Source organism: Pogoniulus pusillus, chromosome 12, assembly GCF_015220805.1.
Source record: "Pogoniulus pusillus isolate bPogPus1 chromosome 12, bPogPus1.pri, whole genome shotgun sequence".
NCBI classification, from domain to species: domain Eukaryota; kingdom Metazoa; phylum Chordata; class Aves; order Piciformes; family Lybiidae; genus Pogoniulus; species Pogoniulus pusillus.
Genome location: NC_087275.1, coordinates 12,392,980 through 12,417,140, shown reverse-complemented (window position 1 = coordinate 12,417,140; position 24,161 = coordinate 12,392,980). Strand labels below are relative to the sequence as shown.

The following is a 24,161-nucleotide window of genomic DNA, read 5'->3' as shown; positions in this document are numbered from 1 at the left end:
CTCAGGTTCACGTGGAACCTCCTATGCTTCAACTTCCACCCATTGTCCTGTCACTGAGAAGAGGCATCATGACTATTTGGGCTACTCACTGAACAATCATGTTTGGTCCACCTCGGACCATAGCCAGTACTGCCTGTTGTGTAGTTAGAATTTTCCTGTTTTCTGCATTCCTATTTTCCAAGTTCTGATGGTTTAAACTGTTTAATTCTGTGTTCATAAATACTCTTTGTGTAAATACTTGCTGTCAAACAAGAATCCAAATGAATTCTATGTGGTCTGGTGAATTTTTGAATACTAATAAATCATACTTAATATTTATACAAAAATATTCATAATTCATATTTGATATTAATCTTAACAGAAACATCAGAAGATGTGACAAAAAACTATTTTTAAATAAGGAATTGACTTTTCCTTTTTGGGAAGTGAGTTCTGCATTTAGTTTATGTAAGATTGCTTATTTCTGTTAAATAGAGTCCTCACTACATTCTGTTTAGCATGCTTAAATATCTGCTTTTATATTCCCCAATCACTTTTAGAGTGTCAAAATGGGCATGTTAATCTTCCATTACATGTCTTTTCACAGGGTTTAGTCAGATAAAAATAGTATAATCTTCATAAAATAACACAAATAAGGGGTTTTGTCTGCCTTTTCTTTTAATGTGCACTTCTGAATTACGTCATTGCATTTTTCAGCTCTGTGCTTACTTCTTCAACTTAATTTTTAAACATAGTGTACCAGGAAAGGAAGGATGTTTTGGCTACTTCAGTGATACTAGTAAAAACCCCATATTTTTAAATTTTCCTTCAATTTTTGTTTGTTTGTTTTTAGAAAAAAATTATTGTACATAGCAGAAAAGCCTGGTTTATAAACTTGCCAGATTTAAAAAGAACATCTAGGTGGACTCTAGCTGATATAAGACAAACTCTGCGTGATGGCTCTTAAAGAACTGATGTGTATACAAACTCATGAAAGTTCTCACAATCTATCATTTGGTTATTTTAAGCTGAGCCTTGGAATATAGGAAGACAGAAAATATGAAATTTGGTCAGATCTTATTCAAAATTAATAGGGAGCACTGCAATACAGTTTTCTATCTACAGGATATTATCTATCAATATAGATGCATTTATAAGAGGTTAAAAATGTTCTGTTCAAACAACCCTTAGTAAGTTTAATGCATGATAAGTTATTGCACTTTTGAGAGCTGAACACATATACCATGTAATAAACAGATAAAACAGTTTTCTTGTTAAAATGACCTTTCAGATACACCTTTAAGAAGAGCAGGGTGCTTTTCTTTCTCATTTTTAATTTATTTTATAATCTAGGTTTATAAAGTAGCAAAAAAAAAGTACTAGACTATACAAATTTGTAGTATGTAAAACATTTTGTAACAATTCCCATCATATTAACAGTTTTATCTACATTAAAAGCAAACATTCTTGAGAAAAACACACAGACTTTGATTCAGTGAAATACTTACACTTCTGTACTTGACAATATATTCCAAAATGGGAGCACCTCCATCATCTTGTTTAGTTATGCTAAGTTTAAAACTTTTTCCACTTCCTGGTTGTCCATGAATTGAAGGGGGGCTTGGTTCCCCTGAACAAGGGAAGAAAATGATAGATAATAACTCAGCAACAGGTTAAGTCTTAAACTACATCTGGGAATCTGCCCACAATACTACTGACTAAAATCTTCAAAGTTAAAGAGACTCCTCCAAGCACAGCAGACCATCCTTATTAACTGTGTTAAAGATTTTGCTTAGAATATGTTCTAACATAAAGTATGTTTTCATGTAAGGTCTGTTACGAAGTTTTACATCAGATCTCAAACAAACATGCATTGTCATAGTAAAGTGTCTTACCTTCAAATTATCTATGAATTTGCATTCATTCACAAACAGTTCCTTTAGAAATATTGCAATATTTGTGCTTATCTCCTATCAAAGTAAAGCTAAACCTCACATAGAATTTTCCTAACTTTCTATCAGATAATGTAATTTTTAGCATCTTCTAGTTACTTTTCTATTGGGTGTAATATTTCACATGACTAACAATAAACTATTTGTTCCATCAACATGTTTAGAATATGCATATGCTTTAATCACAAAGAAATTGGAAAGCTGCCAAGTTACTGGGTTTGGATGGAAGCAATGTATCAATGCAAGCAAAATAAACTAACACAGAAATATTTTTTTATTTGTAGTTGCATGACTTCTGGATTTTATTGCACTGGGACCATTATTCTTAACTATACTGAGAAATGTCTTATTCAGAAAAGTTTTGTCATAACAGATTTTTAAGAGACTAGTCTAGTAATAGTTTCTGCTGTATTTTGGTATATCTGTTTGAATACTACGCAGTGCCGTCTGGTAGTTTCATTGTTTTTCTTCTCTTTTCATGTTTATTTATTACCATTTTTATCTAAAAATAATGTGAGAAAATTAGTTTTCATTACCTCTTAATATTTCAGTGTTACTTTCTTGCCTACAAAGATTACTAAAAATACAGAATTGGCTTTGTAGCATTTATCATTTGAATGTTATAATTAAAATATTTTATATTCATCAATTTTACATATTTTAAGAGTTCTGTTAAGAGCTTAGCAACTGCAAAATTTGTGGCAGCACATTTTACTGAAGAAATGCCTCTAGAAAGGGCTAATTCATTTCTCACAGATATCTGAAATACCTTAAGTTTAAATAAGACAAAGGGTTAATCTTATATCATTCATGGTTTGTGTTCTTGGATGTAAAACAAAGATTTCTCTGAGGTTGAAAAGAACAGATAAGGGAATAAATTCTCCACTTTAAATTCACACATACTACTTGGTGGTGAAGAAGGGGAAGTAAGAGGAACAAAATATGATTTCAGAGAAAAAAAATGTAAAGACTGATGACATACACTGGGAAGTAGCATATAATAAAAATCATTATCCACAGTAAATCATATTTTAAATTTTTAGCTCATGCTGAGATCAAATACTCTTAATAATTGTTTACATTTTCGTTTAATAGTATAAGTATTACTCACGGACAGGTAAGGTCTGGAAGATCTCTATTTTACTATACTCTCCTTGCCCTTTTCCATTTACAGCAGCTACTTTGATTTCGTATGTGGTATTTGGCTCCAAATTGCTGAGAACGACCATTGCTAAAAGAAACGAAAGAATAAATATAGGGGGAAAAAATGATGAAATAAAAATTTCATTAAAAATATCAGCCAATTTCATTATTTGTTTGTAAGTTACAGTTTTCAAACAGTGTAGTAGTTCCAAACTTAGTTTTCTTGTTGAGTGCTAGCAATCCTCTTCTTCAATATATATAAAATCATTCCCAGGGAATTTAATGTCAGTGTTATACAAGTCATAGGACTTTGATGGCACTTGGTACTTTATATTCAGACTGTGAGCACAGGAGACATGAACCTTACAAAATTTTTGCTGGAAATGGGCATGTTCAAGCCACCTTCACACCATTCACAATTATCCACTCTTCCCCCATGGAAAGCATTATCAGCCATCCTAGAACAACACTCCTAAATGCAGCTATGTGCACATTAGTGGTGAATTACTGGTCCTGTGCTCTGCGAGTTTATTGATGTATTCAAAGCCTAAAATGACAGATAGCTATGATAAATGGAAGAGTTCTGAGTTATCCACGAAGGATCTGAAAGTGAATTAGGTAGGTTCATACATATTTAAGAGATGTCAAATTACAACAATCAAAAAAAGTGATTTGGGAAGCAAAAGGGTTTGAACTCAGAACACTTTCAGAAATCATGACTCAATTTCCCTGGCAGCAATCTTTCACACAGCCTGAACCTATCTCTATGATTCTACCTAGAGATGCCTTCAGAATAAGAAAACAAAGCAAAAAGCTTGCCAAAAGAGAGTATTACACAGTGTTAAGAAGATTGCTGCCCTAATATACAGCAACAAATCTAGAAATATAATCCAGGAAAAGAATGCTGGACTGTGGGAGTGTAGTATTCCATATTATTTTATGTAATTGTATATAATATATTGTAGGATATATTACCAGTGTCAGTTCCGACTAGGCATCTGGAAACTTTGATTCATACAAAGTTCTTGGACCATTACCCCATATTTACAAGAAAGACTTCTTTTACCGTCACTAGAGCAATTGTCACCTTGCTGTTTGCCATCTGTGTGATGAGGTCTCCAGGTATCAGGTTCATACTCAGGAATGCACATAAATTGGATGGATGTTACCTAAAGCAATGATGTGCTTCCTGTGCCCAGAAAAACAGAGGCTTCTTATTATTGTTGAGAAGGATACAGAAGTGCCATGCCTTGTGAAAGAGGCAGTACTCTCTGTCTCTACGGGCCCCAGATTTTTTCATTATAGAGAAGTGTTTTAATAGTTGCTTTAGGCTTGCTTTTCAATTCATATATTTAATGAAAGGATAATAATTTGTCAGTACTCTTATTCTTTTGAATCCAGGCTTATTAGAATTTCTATTACTTTGGTTTCTGCATTGGACAGACATCACATTACATGTGGAGTTAGAGGGATTTAATGAATTTTGGAAAACCAGGAACTACATTTGTCACTGAAACATGATAATTGTTTTCTTGTAAACAAACTTTAGAATCGTGTATCTTCAGCATATTTTCAAGATTTAAAAATGTCAAACTACAAAGTATAACCAAGTCATGAAAAAATAAAGTACTATCATGAGAACAGGAATAGAATTTGGAGAGGGGAAGGATTATTATACATAACATTCAGTCTTGGTAGGATGAAATTTAAAACCTAAACTAAACGGTAGGATTGTTTGACTTGCCTTTCAGCCATGATTACTTTACCAGGCTGAATAATTTCACTAAAAATAAAACTTAGGGCATACAAAAAATAATGTTACTGTAATTTTTTTAAAAAATTCAAATAACATAAAAGCATGACTATGAGTCTACATTTAATGACACGTGGATGTATTTACATAAAGCCTAAAGACTTGATTGTATAGATACTTAAGTGACTCCTGGGGCCTATCTAAATAAATAGCATTACTTACATATGTAGTATTTAAAGAATCAATATGCACTTTGGGATAGTACTATATGTCCAGATACTAGTATCTAGATACCCCTGCATAGTACTATATGTCTCAATACGACTTACAAATACACTTACAGAATCCACCCAACTATGCCTTCAAAAACTGGAGCCCCTCGGTACCAGTGATGGTAAGATGTGGATGTGTTTTATACATAGGCAGAAAATTGTAACTATATCCTTCATGAAAACAAAGATAAGAACAGTTCTTCATCACAGTACTTTAAATACTCCGGTTGTAAATTAATACTTAGGTTAATTAACTAAGATTAAGAATCTGTCCCACAGTATATTAAAAAAAGTACAGGGGTTAAATGTAATCTAAGAGTAGTGAAAATTTCACAGCTTGTAAATATGTTGAAAATGGAAGAAAATACTCAGAGAGTTAGCTCACAGAAGTGTTGAAAAAATGAAGTTAGACATTGCCACAGGAGAGAAATATAGGAAAAAATAAAAAAGGATTTTGCTACACACTAGGCAAAATGTGTATTTATATACAGAAACAGCCAGACTGTCTCAGTTCCATCTGTCTGCCTTGCCCAAATAACAATTAATTTCATAAATACCGATTCAAGCATCTGGCTATAAATGTCAGAATTCAACTAACACAAATAAATGAACTTTAATAATGACAATATTTCAAGCCACACATTATATCACAAAACATAATGGTAGGGACTTCTACTGCCAGTAAAACCACTGTGTGATGGTTTGGGTGTTACCTGCCCCTCTGCACCCCCACTTTGGAAATCACCCAGACTAGATTAAGCCGGCTCTGGAAAGTGAATGAAGCTTATATTTACAGTTTAGCACAATATACAAGCAGGTATTTACAGTATATATAGTTATATAAAGAAATATACCAGGAAAAAGGTAATACAGAAACACAACTCCCCTCCCACAAACCCGAGTCCGCAGGAGAGGCTCCCAACTGCCCTTCCACCTTCTCCCACCCCTCTCTACCTTATTCCAGATGTTGCCTTGTGCCTAAGGAAGATTGGAGGGTCGGCCAGGGGGGTTAGGGAGCAGGTGAATTAATCAGAGAGATGGCAGGTTAGGTTAGAGAGAGAAATGCAGCCCACAGCCTGGACAGAGAGCAACTCCTTATCTGTGTTTGGATTCTTGTTCTTATACATCTCAGCAAGCCTATGAGTGAAGTAGACATCACCATTGTTTCCCTTTCACAACCTGTAATCTAGTTCTTTCCACCAAAACATTCTAGCTAGCTTCAAACTAGCACGCACTGCCATAATTTCCACTACTATATAGAGACATTCTCAAGTCTTAAGTCATTTCCTAAAATATACACACAGAAACAAATGTAACCATTTTCAAAACCAGGGAGAACAGCTCTGTCAGGAATTGCCATGATTCTTTGCACACTAACATATAATTATTTTGGAATAAAGGTTCTAGTGGCTTAATTAACTGTGCATATAAACAATCACCTGTGAATAAAGATACATAGCAGGGTAAATCAGCTGTAATTAATCTCATCTAACATTCACTACCATGAATAATTTGCTTTATAAAATACCTCTTACTAGTTGATAGAAAAATGTACCTGGTAATAATTGCTTGACTATTTTGAGTGTAGCTCCAAAACACAGTTATCCTGTTAAGCTCCTTTTCTTCATCTATTCAATTTCAATTTTTATTGGTAGGATTCTGATATGTCAGTATACTAATTGAACCAGAAGTAGCATCCCCAGCCTGGAGTCATTTAAGGGATTATCTTTGCTAGCTTTTTTTATTTCAATAAAACTAATACGAAAAGATTAAGTCATTTTTAGAACAAACTGTACAATGCCATAAGGAAAGTAAAGCAAGCTAAAAGATAACACAAAGCTCCCAGAAAAGAGCAAATTTATGGATTGACAATACAGTTTGTAATATATTTAGTATATTGAATCGGCATGAATACAGAAGATGGGGGTTGTCATCTAACATACTTAGGGTATAACGATTAATAGTTCTTCTTTAGAAGTTAATTTTCTAACTTGTTTAAAAAGTACCTCAAATTCATCTTGCATTAATCTAAATAACAACATAGTGTACAATTTAGAAAAACAAACAAACAAACATAAAACCCTAAATCAAACCCAAACAACCAAAACCAACAGAACTCCAGCAAAATCTTAGGAGCAACATTCATGGAACAAAAGCAATTTACTGTGATGGATTATTGTATCAGTAAACTGTTCCCATAACCCCCTATAAAACAGAAATGTGCTTGCATAAATTGCATACAAAATAATTCACTTACACAACTCAGGTCCTGTAATTGCTTGTAATACTTTTAGGCTCTAGGCTTACAAAAGTTATTCATGTTCCCATTAATCAGAACCCATATTGCTACATATTCCTCACATTTTTATGTTACATAAATTTGATAATAACAGAATATATTTTAAACTATTCAAACACTTGCACTGGTTAGTCTCTTACCCTATTAATCCTGTGCAACTGTGAGCTAAGTCTGGGAGAGTTTGGTTCTTATCAGCATTAAAGTCAAATTCATCTGCTAAACGCATATTCTAACTTAAAATTAAGCAAGCCCATGCCAATAGTACTATCACCTTTAGCTGTCTAAAAGGCTTTGTACTTCTTCATTTCTACCACTCTATGGCAAAATCTTTTTGGATTGCTATCCAAATATTTCTTGCAAATTTGAAGCAGTTCCTTCAGGTATCTGTTGTTCACTGAAGATGCAGGTGACTCCAACAATAAATCAGTTCTTTACATAATTCAATAACCTAAACCAGAAAGACCTACTGAGATCTAAACCCACAAAATTTACAGGCATTTCAAATAAAATCCTCTTTTGCATAACATAATCTTTAAAATACTAGGTGCCTTCAATTTATTTATTAAGTAATTGCTTCAGAAACAGTTTTTAAGAAATACTTTCTTTCAAAATACTCCTTCCTCTTCAGCCATGACTGACCTGATCTAGAACTGGCACACAGTTCTGCTTCAAGCAGGAGACTGTGTCCTGGTAGGGCATAAATCCTGCTAGACTACACTGGCCATTGCCCCTCTTCCTCCTGTGTTGTAGGGTCGAGGAGCTGAGCTGGGGAGCAGACAAAGCAATGGAGGGTTTAAAAAATCTCTCATCAATACTAACTATCCCATGGCCAAGGTATGTTGCTGCAGTCTTGGAGCTACCTAGAAAGCAGGTTACGACAAAGGAGTTCTGCCTTTCATCCCTGTAATTCATAGAATCATAGAATCAACCAGGTTGGAAGAGACCTCCAAGACCATCCAGTCCAACCTAGCACCCAGTCCTAACCAGTCAACTAGACCATGGCACCAAGTGCCTCATCCAGTCTTTTCTTGAAGACCCCCAGGGACGGTGCCTCCACCACCTCCCTGGGCAATTCTTTCAGTTTTCAACTCTGGAGCATGTAAAGTGTGAGTAAAGAGACTCTACTTGCTCTATTATCAAATGCAGAATCTATGAAAAGCCTAGCCACCACCATCTGAGGAATAGATGAGCTCCTGTAACTGCTTTCATCAAGGAGGCCATCCTTATAGTGACAAGCAAAGGGACTAAACAGTGACCCAAACGTGTGGTTTATGGTATTCAGTACTGTGAAAAAACAAAGGCTTCAAAACTGATATGAATGATTTCAACAACTGTTGAAAGACAATTTTCATGCATAACATTTTCTTTCTCAGCCCCACCCTCGTATCCTTTATTTATTGCTAATGGGGAAAAAAAAAAGGAAAAAAAAGAGAAAAATAGCAATTAAAAATTATTTCATGATCTAGGATATTAAATGATACAGGATCATTAATGCAGTAGGCCAAGGGACAACGTCTGTAAGCTGGAACAATGAAGTTCCATCTCAACATGAGAAGAATCATAGAATCACAGAATCAACCAGGTTGGAAGAGACCTCCAAGATCATCCAGTCCAACCTATCACCCAGACCTATCCAGTCAACTAGACCATGGCACTAAGTGCCTCATCCAGTCTTTTCTTGAAGACCTCCAGGGACAGTGCCTCCACCACCTCCCTGTGCAGCCCATTCCAATGCCAATCACTCTCTCTGTGAAGAACTTCCTCCTAACATCCAGCCTATACCTACCCCGGCACAACTTAAGACTGTGTCCCCTTGTTCTGTTGCTGGTTGCCTGGCAGAAGAGGCCACCCCCCACTTGGCTACAATATCCCTTCAGGTAGTTGTAGACAGTAATAAGATCACCTCTGAACAGTAATAAGATCACCCCTGAACTTCTTTATGTTGAGGGTGACAGAGAACTGGAACAGGCCACTCAGAGAGGTTGTGATGTTTCCTTTCTCTGGACTTGCCTGGACACATTTCTGTGTGACCTGCCCTGGGAGATCCTGCTTTGGCAAGGGGGTTCAGCTAGATGGCATCTAGAGGTCCCTTCCAACACCTAACATTCTGTGATTCTATGATTTTATGATACTGTGAAATGTAATGTAGATAATGCTATTCATAACTACTCTGTCATTCAGTGACCTTGAAAATACTTAAAGAATATGTTTTCCTCCAAGGACACCTTCCTGGTTTGCATTACAAAATGCAGCATAAGTTTATATATGCCTAAATATTCCATAAATGTACTTTTCCTTTCTGTAAGCAGATTTGCAATGTAAAATAAATGCAGATGGTTACAATTCAGATTTGAAAGGCAAAATTTGCAGCTGCACCATGCATCTAATTTATCCATTATTTATATTAAATACTGAATTGCAACACTCTTTACTTAACAACATTCACCTTAACAAGCCAAATCAGAAAGACCTTGACATCAAATTAGCATGCTTGCTCTAAATTTACTTGAGTGTGCCACCATAAAGTCTGAAAAGGTTTAAACACAGCATAGCCAGATGTTCCCAGTGTGTGGCCGTTTGAGCTGATCCTCTAGCTCAGACATAGGGGAGAGATGAACATTCCAGGGATAGGCCACATAAATGGCAACAATAGATAAATTAATATAATTTCATTGGAGCATCAAGAACTTAATGTCTAGAAGCACAGTTTGTTCTCCCCCTTCTCCCGCTGGCTTCTGCTGCTGCAGCTTCGCCTATCTTCCCCGGCTGCTGTTTTGGCTACTGCTGCTTCTGCTGCTTCGCCGCCGCTTGACCCCTCCCCATCTCCCTTAAGGTTATTGTATTGTTTTCTTTTTTTTTCCCTTCCTTCCTTCTCTAGTTATTATTTCTCTTTACATTGTTATACTTATATTATAAGAAAATACAATTTCATCTTTCCCTGACTTTCAAAAAAGTAGGGGGGTTTGTGTTGTGAATTTCTTCCCGGGGGAGGGATCAGCCCAAACCCGGGACAGGACTCTTTCGCCTGCAACCAGGGGACTGGAAGCGGTCCCAGGGGAGGCGGCGAGGTCCTCGGAAGGCGAACCCACTAACGCCATCGAGCCTGCTAATGCCACTGCTCCTGCCTTAGCCCCGTTTGCCTCTGCTGAGCCGGCTGCTGTTGCTGCTGTGGGGAAGGGTCCTTCTGCCTCAGCCTCAGCCCCACGTTGGGCGCCAAAAAGAGTCCTGTCCCGGGTTTGGGCTGATCCCTCCCCCGGGAAGAAATTCACAACACAAACCCCCCTACTTTTTTGAAAGTCAGGGAAAGATGAAATTGTATTTTCTTATAATATAAGTATAACAATGTAAAGAGAAATAATAACTAGAGAAGGAAGGAAGGGAAAAAAAAAGAAAACAATACAATAACCTTAAGGGAGATGGGGAGGGGGTCAAGCGGCGGCGAAGCAGCAGAAGCAGCAGTAGCCAAAACAGCAGCCGGGGAAGATAGGCGAAGCTGCAGCAGCAGAAGCCAGCGGGAGAAGGGGGAGAACAAACTGTGCTTCTAGACATTAAGTTCTTGATGCTCCAATGAAATTATATTAATTTATCTATTGTTGCCATTTATGTGGCCTATCCCTGGAATGTTCATCTCTCCCCTATGTCTGAGCTAGAGGATCAGCTCAAACGGCCACACACTGGGAACACAGGGTGAAACATTTTCTGGAAAAATAATTTCCATTTAATTGCTTTTAAAAACAATAACTACATAGTTCTTGCGATCAAAGTACCTTTCAATTGGTCTTAGAGATTCTAAGGTCCATGTCTTAAAAAAAAAAACAAAAACCACACCTACATAAATCCTATTTTGCAATGTGCTTTGACTAACTACAATGGCAAACAGAATTATAAGCTATTGAAAAGTAACTTCAGATATTGACACTGGTAATATCTCTGTAATGCTCAGTTGCTTTTATTTACAAACTCGTGCTGTGAAGTAAATTGCCTGGGTTCTCTTCAGTTCTCATGACATATTACTCACTTTTGAGTGTGAGAAGTACATTTCATTCTCCTAATGTTTATCTCTTTACTGAGTATATCTATTTTTAGACCAAGATGACTTTTCAGGTTATTTTCATAGTTAGCAGTTTCCACCATCATTTGGAGTAGCCTTTGACAATACATGCTAGTAAGAAGTACCTTTAAGATCTCCAAGCCCAGTGTAATCTATTCTTTTTCAACAAAACATCTCAGTGTTACAATGACATCAAGAGGAAACTACATGTTAGAAGAAAGTAAAATTTCTGAAAACTTCCAAGCAAGAAAGGAGAATAAACTGAAAAAATTAAAGCAAACTGCACAGAAGGAAGGTCTGGGGAAATACGACGGCAGCATGCAGGAAGTAACATCTTTTTACTCAAAGAAGCTGTGTAATCAGTTTTAGCAAGGATGGCAGCAGAGATCCTAAATACTCACAATCTACTTCATAGTGATATTGTCTTCAAAGGGATGGCAGATATTTGTACTTGCCTGTCTACTCTAGTTCCATATAAATGACCATATAATTCAAACAGATATTGGACCAAAATTGTTCCAAGAAGTTCAATTCACATTTACAGAAATCTCCAATATGAACTGTACATAACAACTTAAAAACATACAATGTTTCAAAACTGTGCATGTTTGAGACTAGCTGGAATGTTTTGGTGAGAATTAGATCATAGGCTGTGAAAAGAAAACAATGGTGATGTTTACTTCACTCATAGACTTGCTGAGATGTATAAAACCAAGACCGTAAACATAGATAACACAGTTGCAGTGGCTCTCTGTTGTGGCTGGTGTCTGTACTTTTCTCCCTGGCCTGCTTTCTGTGTAATTAATCCTTCTGTTTTCTAACCCCGCTGGCTGCTCCTCCAAACTCACCTTGCATATAAGGCAAAATCTAGGATAAGGTAGAGAGGTGGAAAGGAGGTGGAAGGGTGGTTGGGAGCCCCTCTTGGGGACTCTGGTTTCTGGGAGGGGTATTGTGCTTCTGTACTACTTTTTTACCTTGTATATTTCTGTCTACAGCTGTATATATTGTAAATATCTGCTTGATATTGTGCTAAACTGTAAATACAATGTTTCATTTCTTGATTTCCAGCTTGTCTTGATTTCCAGCTAATCTGGTAGTCTGAGTGATTTCATAAGAGCAGGGGGGGAGGGAGGCGGGGGGTGGGTAACACCCAAACCATCACAAAAAACAAGTTGTCAAAGAAAGTAGAGCCAGCCAATTCTAAAAATTAGAAGGTTCAGTCAAATTATGCATCTTTCCCAATGCAGTAAATTATCTTTTCCTGCTGCCTTTAGAAAAATGAGAAGTAAATGAAAAATGAGAAATAAAGTTTGTTGAACAATATGTTATAGATATTCTTTGGAAACAGAAGTCATGAATATTAACATGCATGTAGAAAGGTTACTATGTAGCTCAAAATGAGCAATTCATGCCAAAGATTAAAGATTAACAGACTACTTAAAACGGCTTTTAGCTGCATACATAACACACATTCTCAAACTAACTCCTCTGAGATTTCTACTCTTTGAAATTTATCCGTGCAAAAGCATTAATCATATCTACTTGACTGAACAATAAAAAAAGGCAAAATAATTTTAGATTTGTTCATCAAAAGTTTTCTAGACTAAAAGGTATTGGTTGTCTTTTACGAGATTAAATCAAGATTTCTAGTTGATATAAAACGGTCTACATTAACATATAGATGCAGTTACTGGAGTAAGACTAATTGAGAAACAAAGACTCAGTTAGCATACACTTGTATTGCATCCCCTTTCAGTTAAAATACTTTTATTCAGCTAAAATACATTTAAGCTTTGCATACTTACTTTGAACTCCATGGGAGCGAACTATTTTCCAGGTGTCTGAAGATATCTCCTTTACATCCACTTGGTAATGATGAATGGGCACACCTCCATGTGAATCTGGCTTATTGAATGTAATTTTGGCAGCGGTTTGTGACAACTCTAAAACTCGGACTCCATAAGGATTTGAAGGTACATCTGAAAATGTACAAACATCAATTTAATAATCAATTGCAGCCTTGGTTATTATTGTGTTGATAATATGCTCTAGAATCCTGAGGGGAGAAAGGAAGAAAATGTAATATGATGCAATAATGTTTGCATTAGATAAACAACCTTCTCATACAGAACCATAAGAAAACAGCACTAAACTGTGCAAAAACATTTATTTAATAACATAATTTTTAAATAGTCAGTTTCATCATATGTGCATGCAACAGCTTGGTCTGTATATTTATGTAAAAGAGAAAAACAAACTTTAAATCAAATTTAACAAGAATTGTTATGGTTAAATAGATCATTCAGAATTTGAATTCTTCTAAGTGAGATTATGACCAAAAACATAGAAATAATTTGGCTGCTTATATGAATCATAGAATCAACCAGGTTGGAAGAGACCTCCAGGATCATCCAGTCCAACCTAGCACCCAGCCCTATCCAGTCAACTGGACCACTAAATGCCTCATCCAGTCTTTTCTTGAACACCTCCAGGGAAACAGAGCTGAAAACAAACCCATAAATCATTAATTTAAAAGTTTATATTACCTTTTCAGTTTAAGAATGAATTTGCAGAAAAGTTGAAAAAAAACAAAACAAACAAAAAAGCAAGTAGAAATATTTCAAAGTAGAAAATAACTATGAAAATAGAGCAGATGTCTGTAAATACTGGTCTGCTAGGTATGAAACAAACCCAGAACATCAAATGTGGGGTCAGTACGTCTTTGAAAATAGAACTGTGATGTAGTTTTACAGTATATGTCAAAACTAATACACAGAAGACAAATGACTAACTTCCAATTGTCTTAAATTATTGACATTTCAGAAAATAGTAGGAATGATTTTAATTCTGTGGACAGAATACCAGGGATTTCAAGCACCATTAAAAATTTCTCTTCTGATACATCTGGCAATTACTTGTATACCCACTCATGTATTTGACACTGCTTTTGTTTGCATGGAATGAAAAATACTTTTATGAGGACATGAAAGAATATGATCCAAGTCCCATCATTTGGATAGTAGGTGCCAAATCATTTACATAGAATATGGTCTTTAATAAATGGCTGTCAGGCAGCTGGGAGTGAAAAGAGAATCAATGTGATCTTGCTTTGGTACTGGTACTTGAATGAAAATGAGCTAAACACTTCTATAAAATGGGTTTAAAGACATATTCTGCCATGATTTCTCAGGAAAAGGACACCTGCCAAGGCTGCTCTACAGGGTCTGATTTGCATAACCTTTTAATGCCTAATTTTTTTCCAGATAATTTCTCTAACAGTTATCAAGGTCAAATGTCTTAATGCTAATAACTCACTTGCATTAGCATATGCGAAAATAGATCTCCTGAAATCCCCAATAAAGCAGGATGTATTTGGTTACATAGATAAACAATCTGAATATCTTTTACTTAAAGATGCAACAGTACGAGGCCATAACATTAAAGATTTGAGTAGAATGCAAAGCTTATCTTGAGGGCTTCAAACCCTCAAATCCTTTCTTATTCAAGGAAACACATATTTCATAAGACATTGGATGTTGCAGGAATTTTTCACCCTCATGAGTGAAGTTGTAATACTCTGCAGAAGGGAATTCAAGATTTCTTCCCACAGTAGCGATAGTATCTTAAGCATCATTCTGTGGATTCTTCCTCTCCTTAGCAAAAATTATTGCTCTGAGAAGGGGGGAAAAAGCAATGTAAGAATGTCAGAAAAGCAATCCAAGCCAAAGTAAAGCAGCATGGCACTACTTGAGTGAAGTAGGTATCAGACACTTGGGAAGACAAATATAGCTCTGCCCTACTACAGATCATAGAATCATAGAATCAACCAGGTTGGAAGAGACCTCCAAGATCATCCAGTCCAACCTATCACCCAGCCCTAACCAATCAACTAGACCATGGCACTAAGTGCCTCATCCAGTCTTTTCTTGAAGACCTCCAGGGACGGTGCCTCCACCACCTCCCTGGGCAGCCCATTCCAATGGGAAATCACTCTCTCTGGGAAGAACTTCTTCCTAATATCCAGCCTATACTTACCCTGGCACAACTTGAGACTGTGCCCCTTAAGAGATGAATGCTCTTTGGATTTACATGCAAGTTAAAAGCTGCTATGGATAGCTATAATACTATAAAAAGTTTCTAAACACATTTTCTGTTGTTATAAGCCAAAAATGAAACAAACACAAAAATATGTTGAAGGTTGAATGAATTTCACTCAGGCTTTTTTTACATTAGCCTTTGTATGCTCTTTTTCTAATAACACATTTTTATTTTGTATCATTGACCAAATAATTGTTTTACTGCAAAGTGAAGTAATTTTGCAGCAAAACAATTATTTGGTCAATGATACGAAATAAAAATGTGTTATTTACATAACCATGCTGTTCTTGACTTTCAAAATGTTAAGGAGATCTCTTTTCCTTATGTGTTTATGTCTGTATATGATCGTCTACAATAAACATGGCACGGGGTAGAAAATATCCTTCAGGAAGAACTTTATGTTCTCTCCTGCAGATTCAAGTATAATTTCTGCCAATGAAGATATGATTCCATTTCGTAGTAAACATAAAATGAAGGTACCATGAAAACTAGTAAAACATTTTGCATAACTAATGCAATGCAGTATGTTTAAAACTCATTTAAGTGTGAAATACACCCAGAATATAAATATGCATCCCACATGTGTAGGTAACTTCCACAGAGTTTTCAGAAATGAACTATATCAGTTCTAAGGAAAGGATGAATCACTTGAAAATCATGCATGAGGAGGCACATTCCCACTCAAAACCAAATAGCAGCAGTTCCTTTAAAACAGAATAATATAACTACTGTCTCTTTCAGATTAGGCTCATTTAGGACTTCTTCCTTAAAGAAGATCATAAACAGCATAATGACCTGAATTGAATTCTGTAGTTCTCTAATGAGTATGAATTTGATCAAGCAAGCCCTCTGGTCTTGATTTAGCTGTCCTCTACCAGCTGAAATTATTTGGAGCATTGCCATGATTTTTTTTTTTCTGTTGGAATTGCAAAGCTTTTGACTCAATGTTTAGCAGAATTGAAAGATAATTTGCACAGTTGTGTACGCTGAAGTCTTTTTTTTAATATATATTCCTGTCAAAACAAAGGACAATTCACTAAATGTTCAGCCAATAAATTCAGCCATTAAAAAACCCCAAGTGTAAAACCTTCACTCAGCTTCATCTCTTCCCAGTCTATCCCTCTGTTCAGTAGGAGACTGTACTCACATATAATGTTAAAGAATTCCTTAAAAATAAAGTTTAAAAAAAAGCCCAAATAGTAAGTGTAAAGTTACATTTGATGTATTTTGTACTTGGTGCATGAAGCTAGTTAGCTTTGTGATACCTTGGCCTAAATTAAGTATTGGTTTGATTTAAAAAAAAAAAAAAAAAGGATATTGCAGCTAATAGAGAAATACACAGAGAATTACAAGTACATATTTATCTTCACTGATATGCAAATGCTCTTTCAAATCTATTGCTGTCATTGCCCAACCTATTCAATAAATGACCATTATCACTGAGAATTTTCTCTTAAAGCTAATTTTTTGACAGTTTTATGGAACAAAATATTTCCTTTGGAGAGGTTACCTGTCCTGGTGTAAATGGAGAAAAGAAAACAATGGTGTTACTCTACCTCCTATCAGTATGTTCCTAGCATAGTTCTTCAGATTTTCCTGTCCTTCTATATTTGGCATACACATTGACTGAAAGTAACTATGTCTACATGCTGAACATGACTAATATTAGGATCGTGGCAAAGAAAGAGGTGGGCTGAAGAGTAGAACTTTGGAGTCAAAGAACTCCATTAAGTAGTTCATATTTACACCTTCTTAGAATGGAGGAAAAAAATCTCTTGAATCTGCAGGTTTAGCTCAGTCTTTCCTTGCCATCTCTCTCTGGGGAAAATGGCAATTTTTTTTTTTTCCTTCAAAATCACTGTAAGTTATGGAAAAAGAAGGAATTATTTAGGAAACAGGCTGACAGGTAGGAAATAAACTTCTAAATAATAAAGTAGAATATATGCACACAAAGCAAAATACTGTTACTGCGTTGATAATTTCAGGCATATACTTATTGACAATACATTGCTGTTTGGGTTTTTTAGTAAAAATCCTTTAGCTGATATTGTGAAAGATAAAAACAAAAGGCAAAATAAAAGCTAGTAAGATCCCATGACATTGTCTTAGAACAGAGTATGTTTATCTTTTAATACATTATTCTCCAGGGAAAATAAAGTTCTTCTCTTTGATTTTATTTTGCTTAAGTGAAAACATGGATATTTGAAGAAAAATGGCATAACATGCATTAACCAGTATCAAAAAAATCCACACCAGTAACCTGTTAAATTTGATATTGTAGTGCTTGACAGTTATAGATCAATCATATCATACTCTCAGCATGATTTTTTTTCATGAAATAGGTTACAGGATATAATTTCTCTTAAGTTCAGTTATTGTCTTTTCCACATCTTCATTTGGTTTTAATGCTATTATTCTCTATCTCAACTGACTTTCTGTGTATGAAGAATGCTTAAAGTAAGTTTAACTAAATAAAGTGGCACGGGAGATCTCAATATCTAATGAAATGATGGAATGGATTTCAGTTTTGCTTTTTAATTTTCTGCAATAACGCTATATAAAGGAAACATAGAGTGTCTCTTAGTTCTTTAAGTCATCCTAGATATCACCTCCTATAAATGCTGTCAAACTCATGATGTTTTACAGCACACTGTGGAAAATGCATAATTCATTATCAGTGTTGTATGATGCAGCTAATTTGCAAACTATGTCAACTGCCTACAAGTATAGTTTCTGCCAGCTGTTGATCCTGCTAACACTTAGTCACTCTAAGTCTCTATGCTGAGCTACAGTTCTGGGCATAATGAGATGAGATAAGAATCTCAGGTTTCACCAAAAAATAAAGGATCCTTCCATGTGCAAAACCATTTGAAATGATACCGAGATCTCAATGAAAAAGATGCTACTTAGAACCTGTCACGGAAAGCCAACAGGCCTAAAACATGTCCTGGTTTGTCCCATCCTTCTGCTGATGAAGGAAGCAGGGTGGGAGGAAAACAAAGGCTTGGTGCCATTAGGTTTCCTCCCAAAGTGATAAACAGGTACCCAGATGTGTTTATGCACTTGTTAGTCTCTTGCCGAAATGAGGGTAAGCAAGCCCTGGTTTCATCTAATATGGTCAGTTTTGGCAAAGCGCCATTCTGATTGATGAATCTCTGTGGACAAAGGAGCCACTACACTTGGGCAAATAATATAAATGGACCTAAGGTGCAAGGAGTGTGCTCTGCCCTGACAATGTACTACATAATTACAAGTCCTGACGTTTGGGCTTGAACTACCTGGAAACTTGTCCTGCCTCATGTTTACCAGAAGAAGGTATTAAGTGCCCCATTACATGGTGAGAAGAGCCACTGAAATTGTGCTCTCTGCACATCTGCAAAGCATCCTGCTAGCACCTCTGCAAACCTCTATGCCAAGTCTGGAGTCCAAGAAGAACCAGAATCAGGTCAGAGATCATCCGCCTCTTTCCCAGCACCCTGTTATAGCTTGGGAAGATGTAGAAGTCTCAATGGCTATTAAGGCACTGATAGAATTCCCTTCAAGTGTTTGAGTACTGTCTAGAAACTATAATTCATTCCTGGGAATCTGGAGTTTCTTTAGTGGGCAAGCAGTACATTGACTGAAAGATTCTCTTTCTAATAGTTGAAATAATGTTTGTTATATTATTGCTAGTTATTTATTTAGTATTCTAGATTCCCTGTTTTTCCCTCTGTGAAATACTTTTCATGACCATACAAAGAACCTATTATTTTAAAATTATGGTGTGTGGTGAGATTCTTGAATATCAAAATTAATAAACCATATTAATTTTCGAATAAATGCCAAACATACCATTACAGTACCACCTACCTGTACATAAACTACGACTAAAATAGCTTTGAGAAAATCTAGGAATATCTGTGCTAACCTCAATCTCTAAAAGCCATTTGAACAATCTACCAAGACCACTTGGGATGTTAAAACCTAAGCCTGTCACAAAGAAACAAAACAAAATGAAAAAAACCCTCCAAGAAACAGAGTATAAGTAGACTTCCAAAATAAAACTGTGGTTGTGAAGTAATTAATCTACAGTGGCAAGAAACAAGGAGGAGTGTGGTTGGTTTTGTATTCTACAAGCTCCTTGCACAGTAATTTAAATGCCTAAGCAATTGAAAAACGAGGTTGTCAACCATGTGGTATTTTTAAGAGTTGATCACCACAAATCAGATGCTGAGCACATCTAATTAACCTTTCAAAAACTGCTGAAGTTTCTCAGCATTTACCAGTAACAGGCAACATCTTTCAGTAAGAGACCTTAAATACACTGGAGTTCACTCAACTGAAAGATTTAAACGGAAGTGTCAGGAATTCAGGCTGATTCAGTAGCTCTGTGTAACCCAAATGAAGAGGTCTAGTTTTCCTGTCATGCAAAATGGTACGACTGCAAATTACACCTAAATTCTGAAAGAAATCGTTTCCTGTCATCCCTAAGTCTAATTTCATAAGGAAATAAAGATAATGGCATTGTGTCAGTATAAATGCTTTTTAACTAGTTTGATTCTGCAGAAACCCAGTACAGCAGAAAAATTGAACAAAATATGAGGAAACAAGTCATTCTTGAAGACTTCTAAGAGGAAACTCTTCAGAAAAATTACCATTATTTGTGAAATTTACCCTGGCAGCATATTTTGCTTAATACTCTCTCCCACCTAGCAGTAGTATTTACTCTTTTCTGACAGACCCATTGAGAAATTATGCTGTGCACCAGCATTAGTACCTACAATCAAAGCCAGAAGGAAACCTAGGGTGTATTGCAATGCATAAAAAAAAACAAACCAACAACTACCAGGGTTTAATATGGTTAAACAGGGTTCAATCATAAGGTTCTTACCTAATTTATCAAAATAAAGCAACAGAGGCAGCAAAAGAGGAAAAAAAACCTGCATTTGGCATTTTATATCTGTAGATACTATGATGGTTTTGTCCTCCATCTTCCTGGCTGCTTTTAATTTCCATCTAATACTAGTTTAAACGCAGACCTTGTAACAGTGAAACGCATTTCGTAGTTGCTGGTTTTTTTTTCCCCTTAAAAAGTCTATTTTGATACAAATGTTAAAAATATAACATTTTCAGGACATGGATATTACACTACTCTAAATAGTGCTTAGTATAATGCAACCCTGATACCCCCAAACCCAGTGTTTCCAGCCCACAGAAACACTCCACTACAAATGGCTTCTACTAAGGACAGCTCTTCACCATTATTAGTATAAAATCTGTGATTGTTCTATTTTCTACATTTCATATAATTAGATGACATGAATATAGAATATATTAATAGAGAATGTCCATATATAGATCATGTTTTATATGATAATGTCCCATAATTCTTTATTAATTGACTAAATATACTTTGGTTTATGCTTTTAGAACTCAAATATATACATTTTTTTAAGCATTCAACAAGTTTTCTGAAAAACTGATTGAAAAATGTAAAGCAATCTGTTGCAAAAGTAAAATTAGTTAGCTGTTTTAAAACCTGCCATCAGTAACATCTCTGATATAGCTGTATTAGAAAGCCAAAACAGGATTACAGCTTGGACTTATTTGTTCTCACTTGCATTTCCAGGGGCGCTCTGTTGTGGAGGCAGGGAATTAATGTGGCTGAGTCAGGAATTACAAAAAGAGAATTAGTTTATCTTCCTGGAACCCCATCCCCAAACTATATACAAAAATTAGTATAGTTTATTGACAGATTCAGTTTGATTAGGAATTTCTTCCAAAAAGGGATATTAGAGACAAATTTAGACATTTAGGGAGTCCTTCTAGCAGGGCCCCAATAAGCTTATTTTCTTATTAAGCAAACAAACAAACAAACCCCAACCAACCACAAACCAAACAAAAAGATCTGGTACAGATGAAGCATTTATGATCATAAAATTATACATGTCCTACTTAGAAACCAAACCAAACAAAAAAAAACCCTCACAATCTTATTTCTACCTGTATTTAGACCCAAATGTTTGTGGAGACTTCAAAGCTTGCTGAACAACTGTTAGTCCACTCCACAAGAAAATGAAATTGAAAGAAATACTAAGAAACTCTCATTTAGTCTGAGTTAATAGTTATTTTTCCCAAGGAAAAAAAATACAGTCATAGTTTTATATTTGTCTAAACAGTGATAGGTGGCCCTAAAAATACTAATAAATTCTGTAACAATTGGTTGTAGAACATCTCAGAGCTTAAATTAATTCAAGCTAGCACTCTGGGTCAAATTACACTTTTAAATATTTCAAAGTGCAAATGAAGATAGAAAATATTTGCTGAAGCATTTCAGTCTTTTGTCATCCTTGGTATATCAAGAAAATACCAAGGAGAAAAAGGAAAAAATACTTTCCTAACTTTTTGCTATTTTTTATTGATTGCAAACTATATGTTTGTCCACTTAAGTAATGAATATATACTGTCACAAATACAGGAAGTAGTGAGAGCAATGGGATAAAAAGACTGATTTCATTATTTCTGATTTAAGGAGGCTTTGAAATTAAATCCAAAGAAGGTAAATATTCTGAGTGAACTGGTTTATCTTACTTTATATTGCAACTCAACTTTTAGATAAATAACATTACCTGTAAACACTGCAGTGGAATAAAAGAAATATAATGTGACCAAACTTAAATAAACAAACAATAATAAAGGAAACAACATTTTAGCTTACCAGCTTGACCAAGGGTATATTCCTGGTATCTCGATCCTATTCTGTTTGTGGCTGTACAATTATATCGTCCAAAATCACTATCAGATGTGGGAGCAATCTTTAAAAAGAATACAGAGTTTGCAATCAAAGATCAAAATTATTTTAAATGATCACAAATGAAGATATATTGTCCTCAACCAATATGCAGATAGGTTCATACTTCAGCCCATTGTGCTAGTTTGAAGCTAGCTAGAATGTTTTGGTGAGAAGGATTAGATCACAGGCTGTGAATGAGAAACAATGGTGATGTCTACTTCACTCATATGCTGAGATGTTAAGAACAAGAGTAAAAACATAGATGAGGGAGCTTGAGCACTGCCTGAGCTCTGGGCTGCATTTTTCTCTCTAACCTCACCCTCCATCTCTCTGACTAATCCACTTGCTTCCTAACCCCCCTGGCTGAACCTCTGTTCTTCCTTGGGGCACAAGGCCACGTCTGGGGTAAGGTAGAGGGGTGGGAGAAGGTGGAAGGGCAGTTGGGAGCCCCTCCTGGGGACTCAGGTTTCTGGGGGGGCTGTTGTGTTTCTGTATTACTTTTTTTACCTTGTATATTTCTGCATAAAACTGTATATACTGTAAATATCTGCTTGTATATTGTGCTAGCTGTAAATACAAGCTTCATTCAATTGCCAGAGCTGGCTGAGTCTAGTCTGGGTGATTTCCAAAGTGTGTGTGAGGGGGGGGGGGGGGCGGGAAACACCCAGACCACTACATCTATCTAATATATTCTCCAAATACAGATCTAAATACACTTGCTTTCATGTAGAACTTCCTCTTCTCAAACTCAAATGACAAAGTCAAATAAAAGAAAATTATAACATTGTTCATCTGTACAACTTTCATCTTTCAAACAAGAAAAGAGTCCAATAAACTTCACTTTTTTTCCCCCACAGATGCTATTTGCACAAATTTGAATGAAATAAGCACTGAAAGGTCTGAAAATTGCTGATTCTGATGGAGGCTGCAAAAACAGTATTTTACTTTTCATTGTTTGAGGATTCACAATGCTGAAGACATTCAAGGGAAAAAAATATGTAAAGCATATGGCTTAACTGTAAATTCAGGTTAATAAGGATTTAAGACAGAACAGAAAATAGATACAGCAGGTTGCTAAACCCTTACTGGAATCCAGCTTGCCTGACCAATTGTTCAAGTGACAGTAGAATGGAAGAGCACTTAGAAAACCACAGGCTGTAAGCATATTTTGGATTGTTAAGCTTTACTTAAAATAACTGCTCCTAAAGACAGCTTTGAGAATAAGACTGTCTCTCTTTAAATATTCTCTACTACAAGAAATGAGGTTACCTGTTTGGACTTTAGAAAAAAAAAACACAAACAAAATATTGGGGTTTTTTTTTGGTTGGTTTGGGTTGGGTTGATTGGGATTTTTTAATTTTTGTTTTGTTTTGTTTGTTCAGAGCACTGGACAACTGTTGCTTGGGAGCTGAAGTAGAAAACAGACTCTAATTAGCTCTGTAGTTTCTCAACCTTTTCCCCATGGCAACTGAGAAAGTTATGCTCAGACATAAGTCTGCTTCTTGACAGAGAATAACTAACTTCTTCCTCACCTGTGTAGTAAGACAGTATGTTGTCCCTGTAACAGGTGAGATCAGGGATGGAGACACTGGTTATAACTTGCTGTGAAATATTTAAGGACAATGATTTTCTATACACTATTGCCAGTTTTTTTCACTATTCAGTTAATTAATAAAGTAAATGGATAATCAGGGTTCACTCTTTGTCTTATCTCTGAATCTCAGAACCTTAGAGGTTGGAAGGGACCTCCATAGAACATCAAGTCCAACCCCCCTGCCAAAACCAGGATCCCCTAGGGTAGTCTGCACTTTCAAAACCAGGCAGGTTTTTAAAGTCTCCAGA

General features: G+C 35.8%; 1 protein-coding gene and 1 long non-coding RNA gene across 3 annotated transcripts in view; one reads left to right on the top strand and one right to left on the bottom strand.

Annotated features, from left to right (window-relative positions):
• NCAM2 (neural cell adhesion molecule 2) overlaps positions 1 to 24,161 on the bottom strand; it is a 208,197-nt gene that overhangs the window by 36,060 nt on the left and 147,976 nt on the right. For both annotated transcript variants that reach the window (XM_064152345.1, XM_064152346.1), the window contains exons 11-14: positions 22,245 to 22,341; positions 13,255 to 13,428; positions 3,043 to 3,162; positions 1,488 to 1,609 (exon numbers count right to left, since the gene is read on the bottom strand). In XM_064152345.1, coding sequence (XP_064008415.1) covers positions 1,488 to 1,609; positions 3,043 to 3,162; positions 13,255 to 13,428; positions 22,245 to 22,341 — 513 coding nt within the window. The remainder of the gene's footprint in view (positions 1 to 1,487; positions 1,610 to 3,042; positions 3,163 to 13,254; positions 13,429 to 22,244; positions 22,342 to 24,161) is intronic.
• LOC135180108 (uncharacterized) lies at positions 22,683 to 24,017 on the top strand. The gene is made up of 3 exons (XR_010304277.1): positions 22,683 to 22,724; positions 23,177 to 23,476; positions 23,702 to 24,017. It is a non-coding gene; the product is annotated as an uncharacterized LOC135180108 (long non-coding RNA).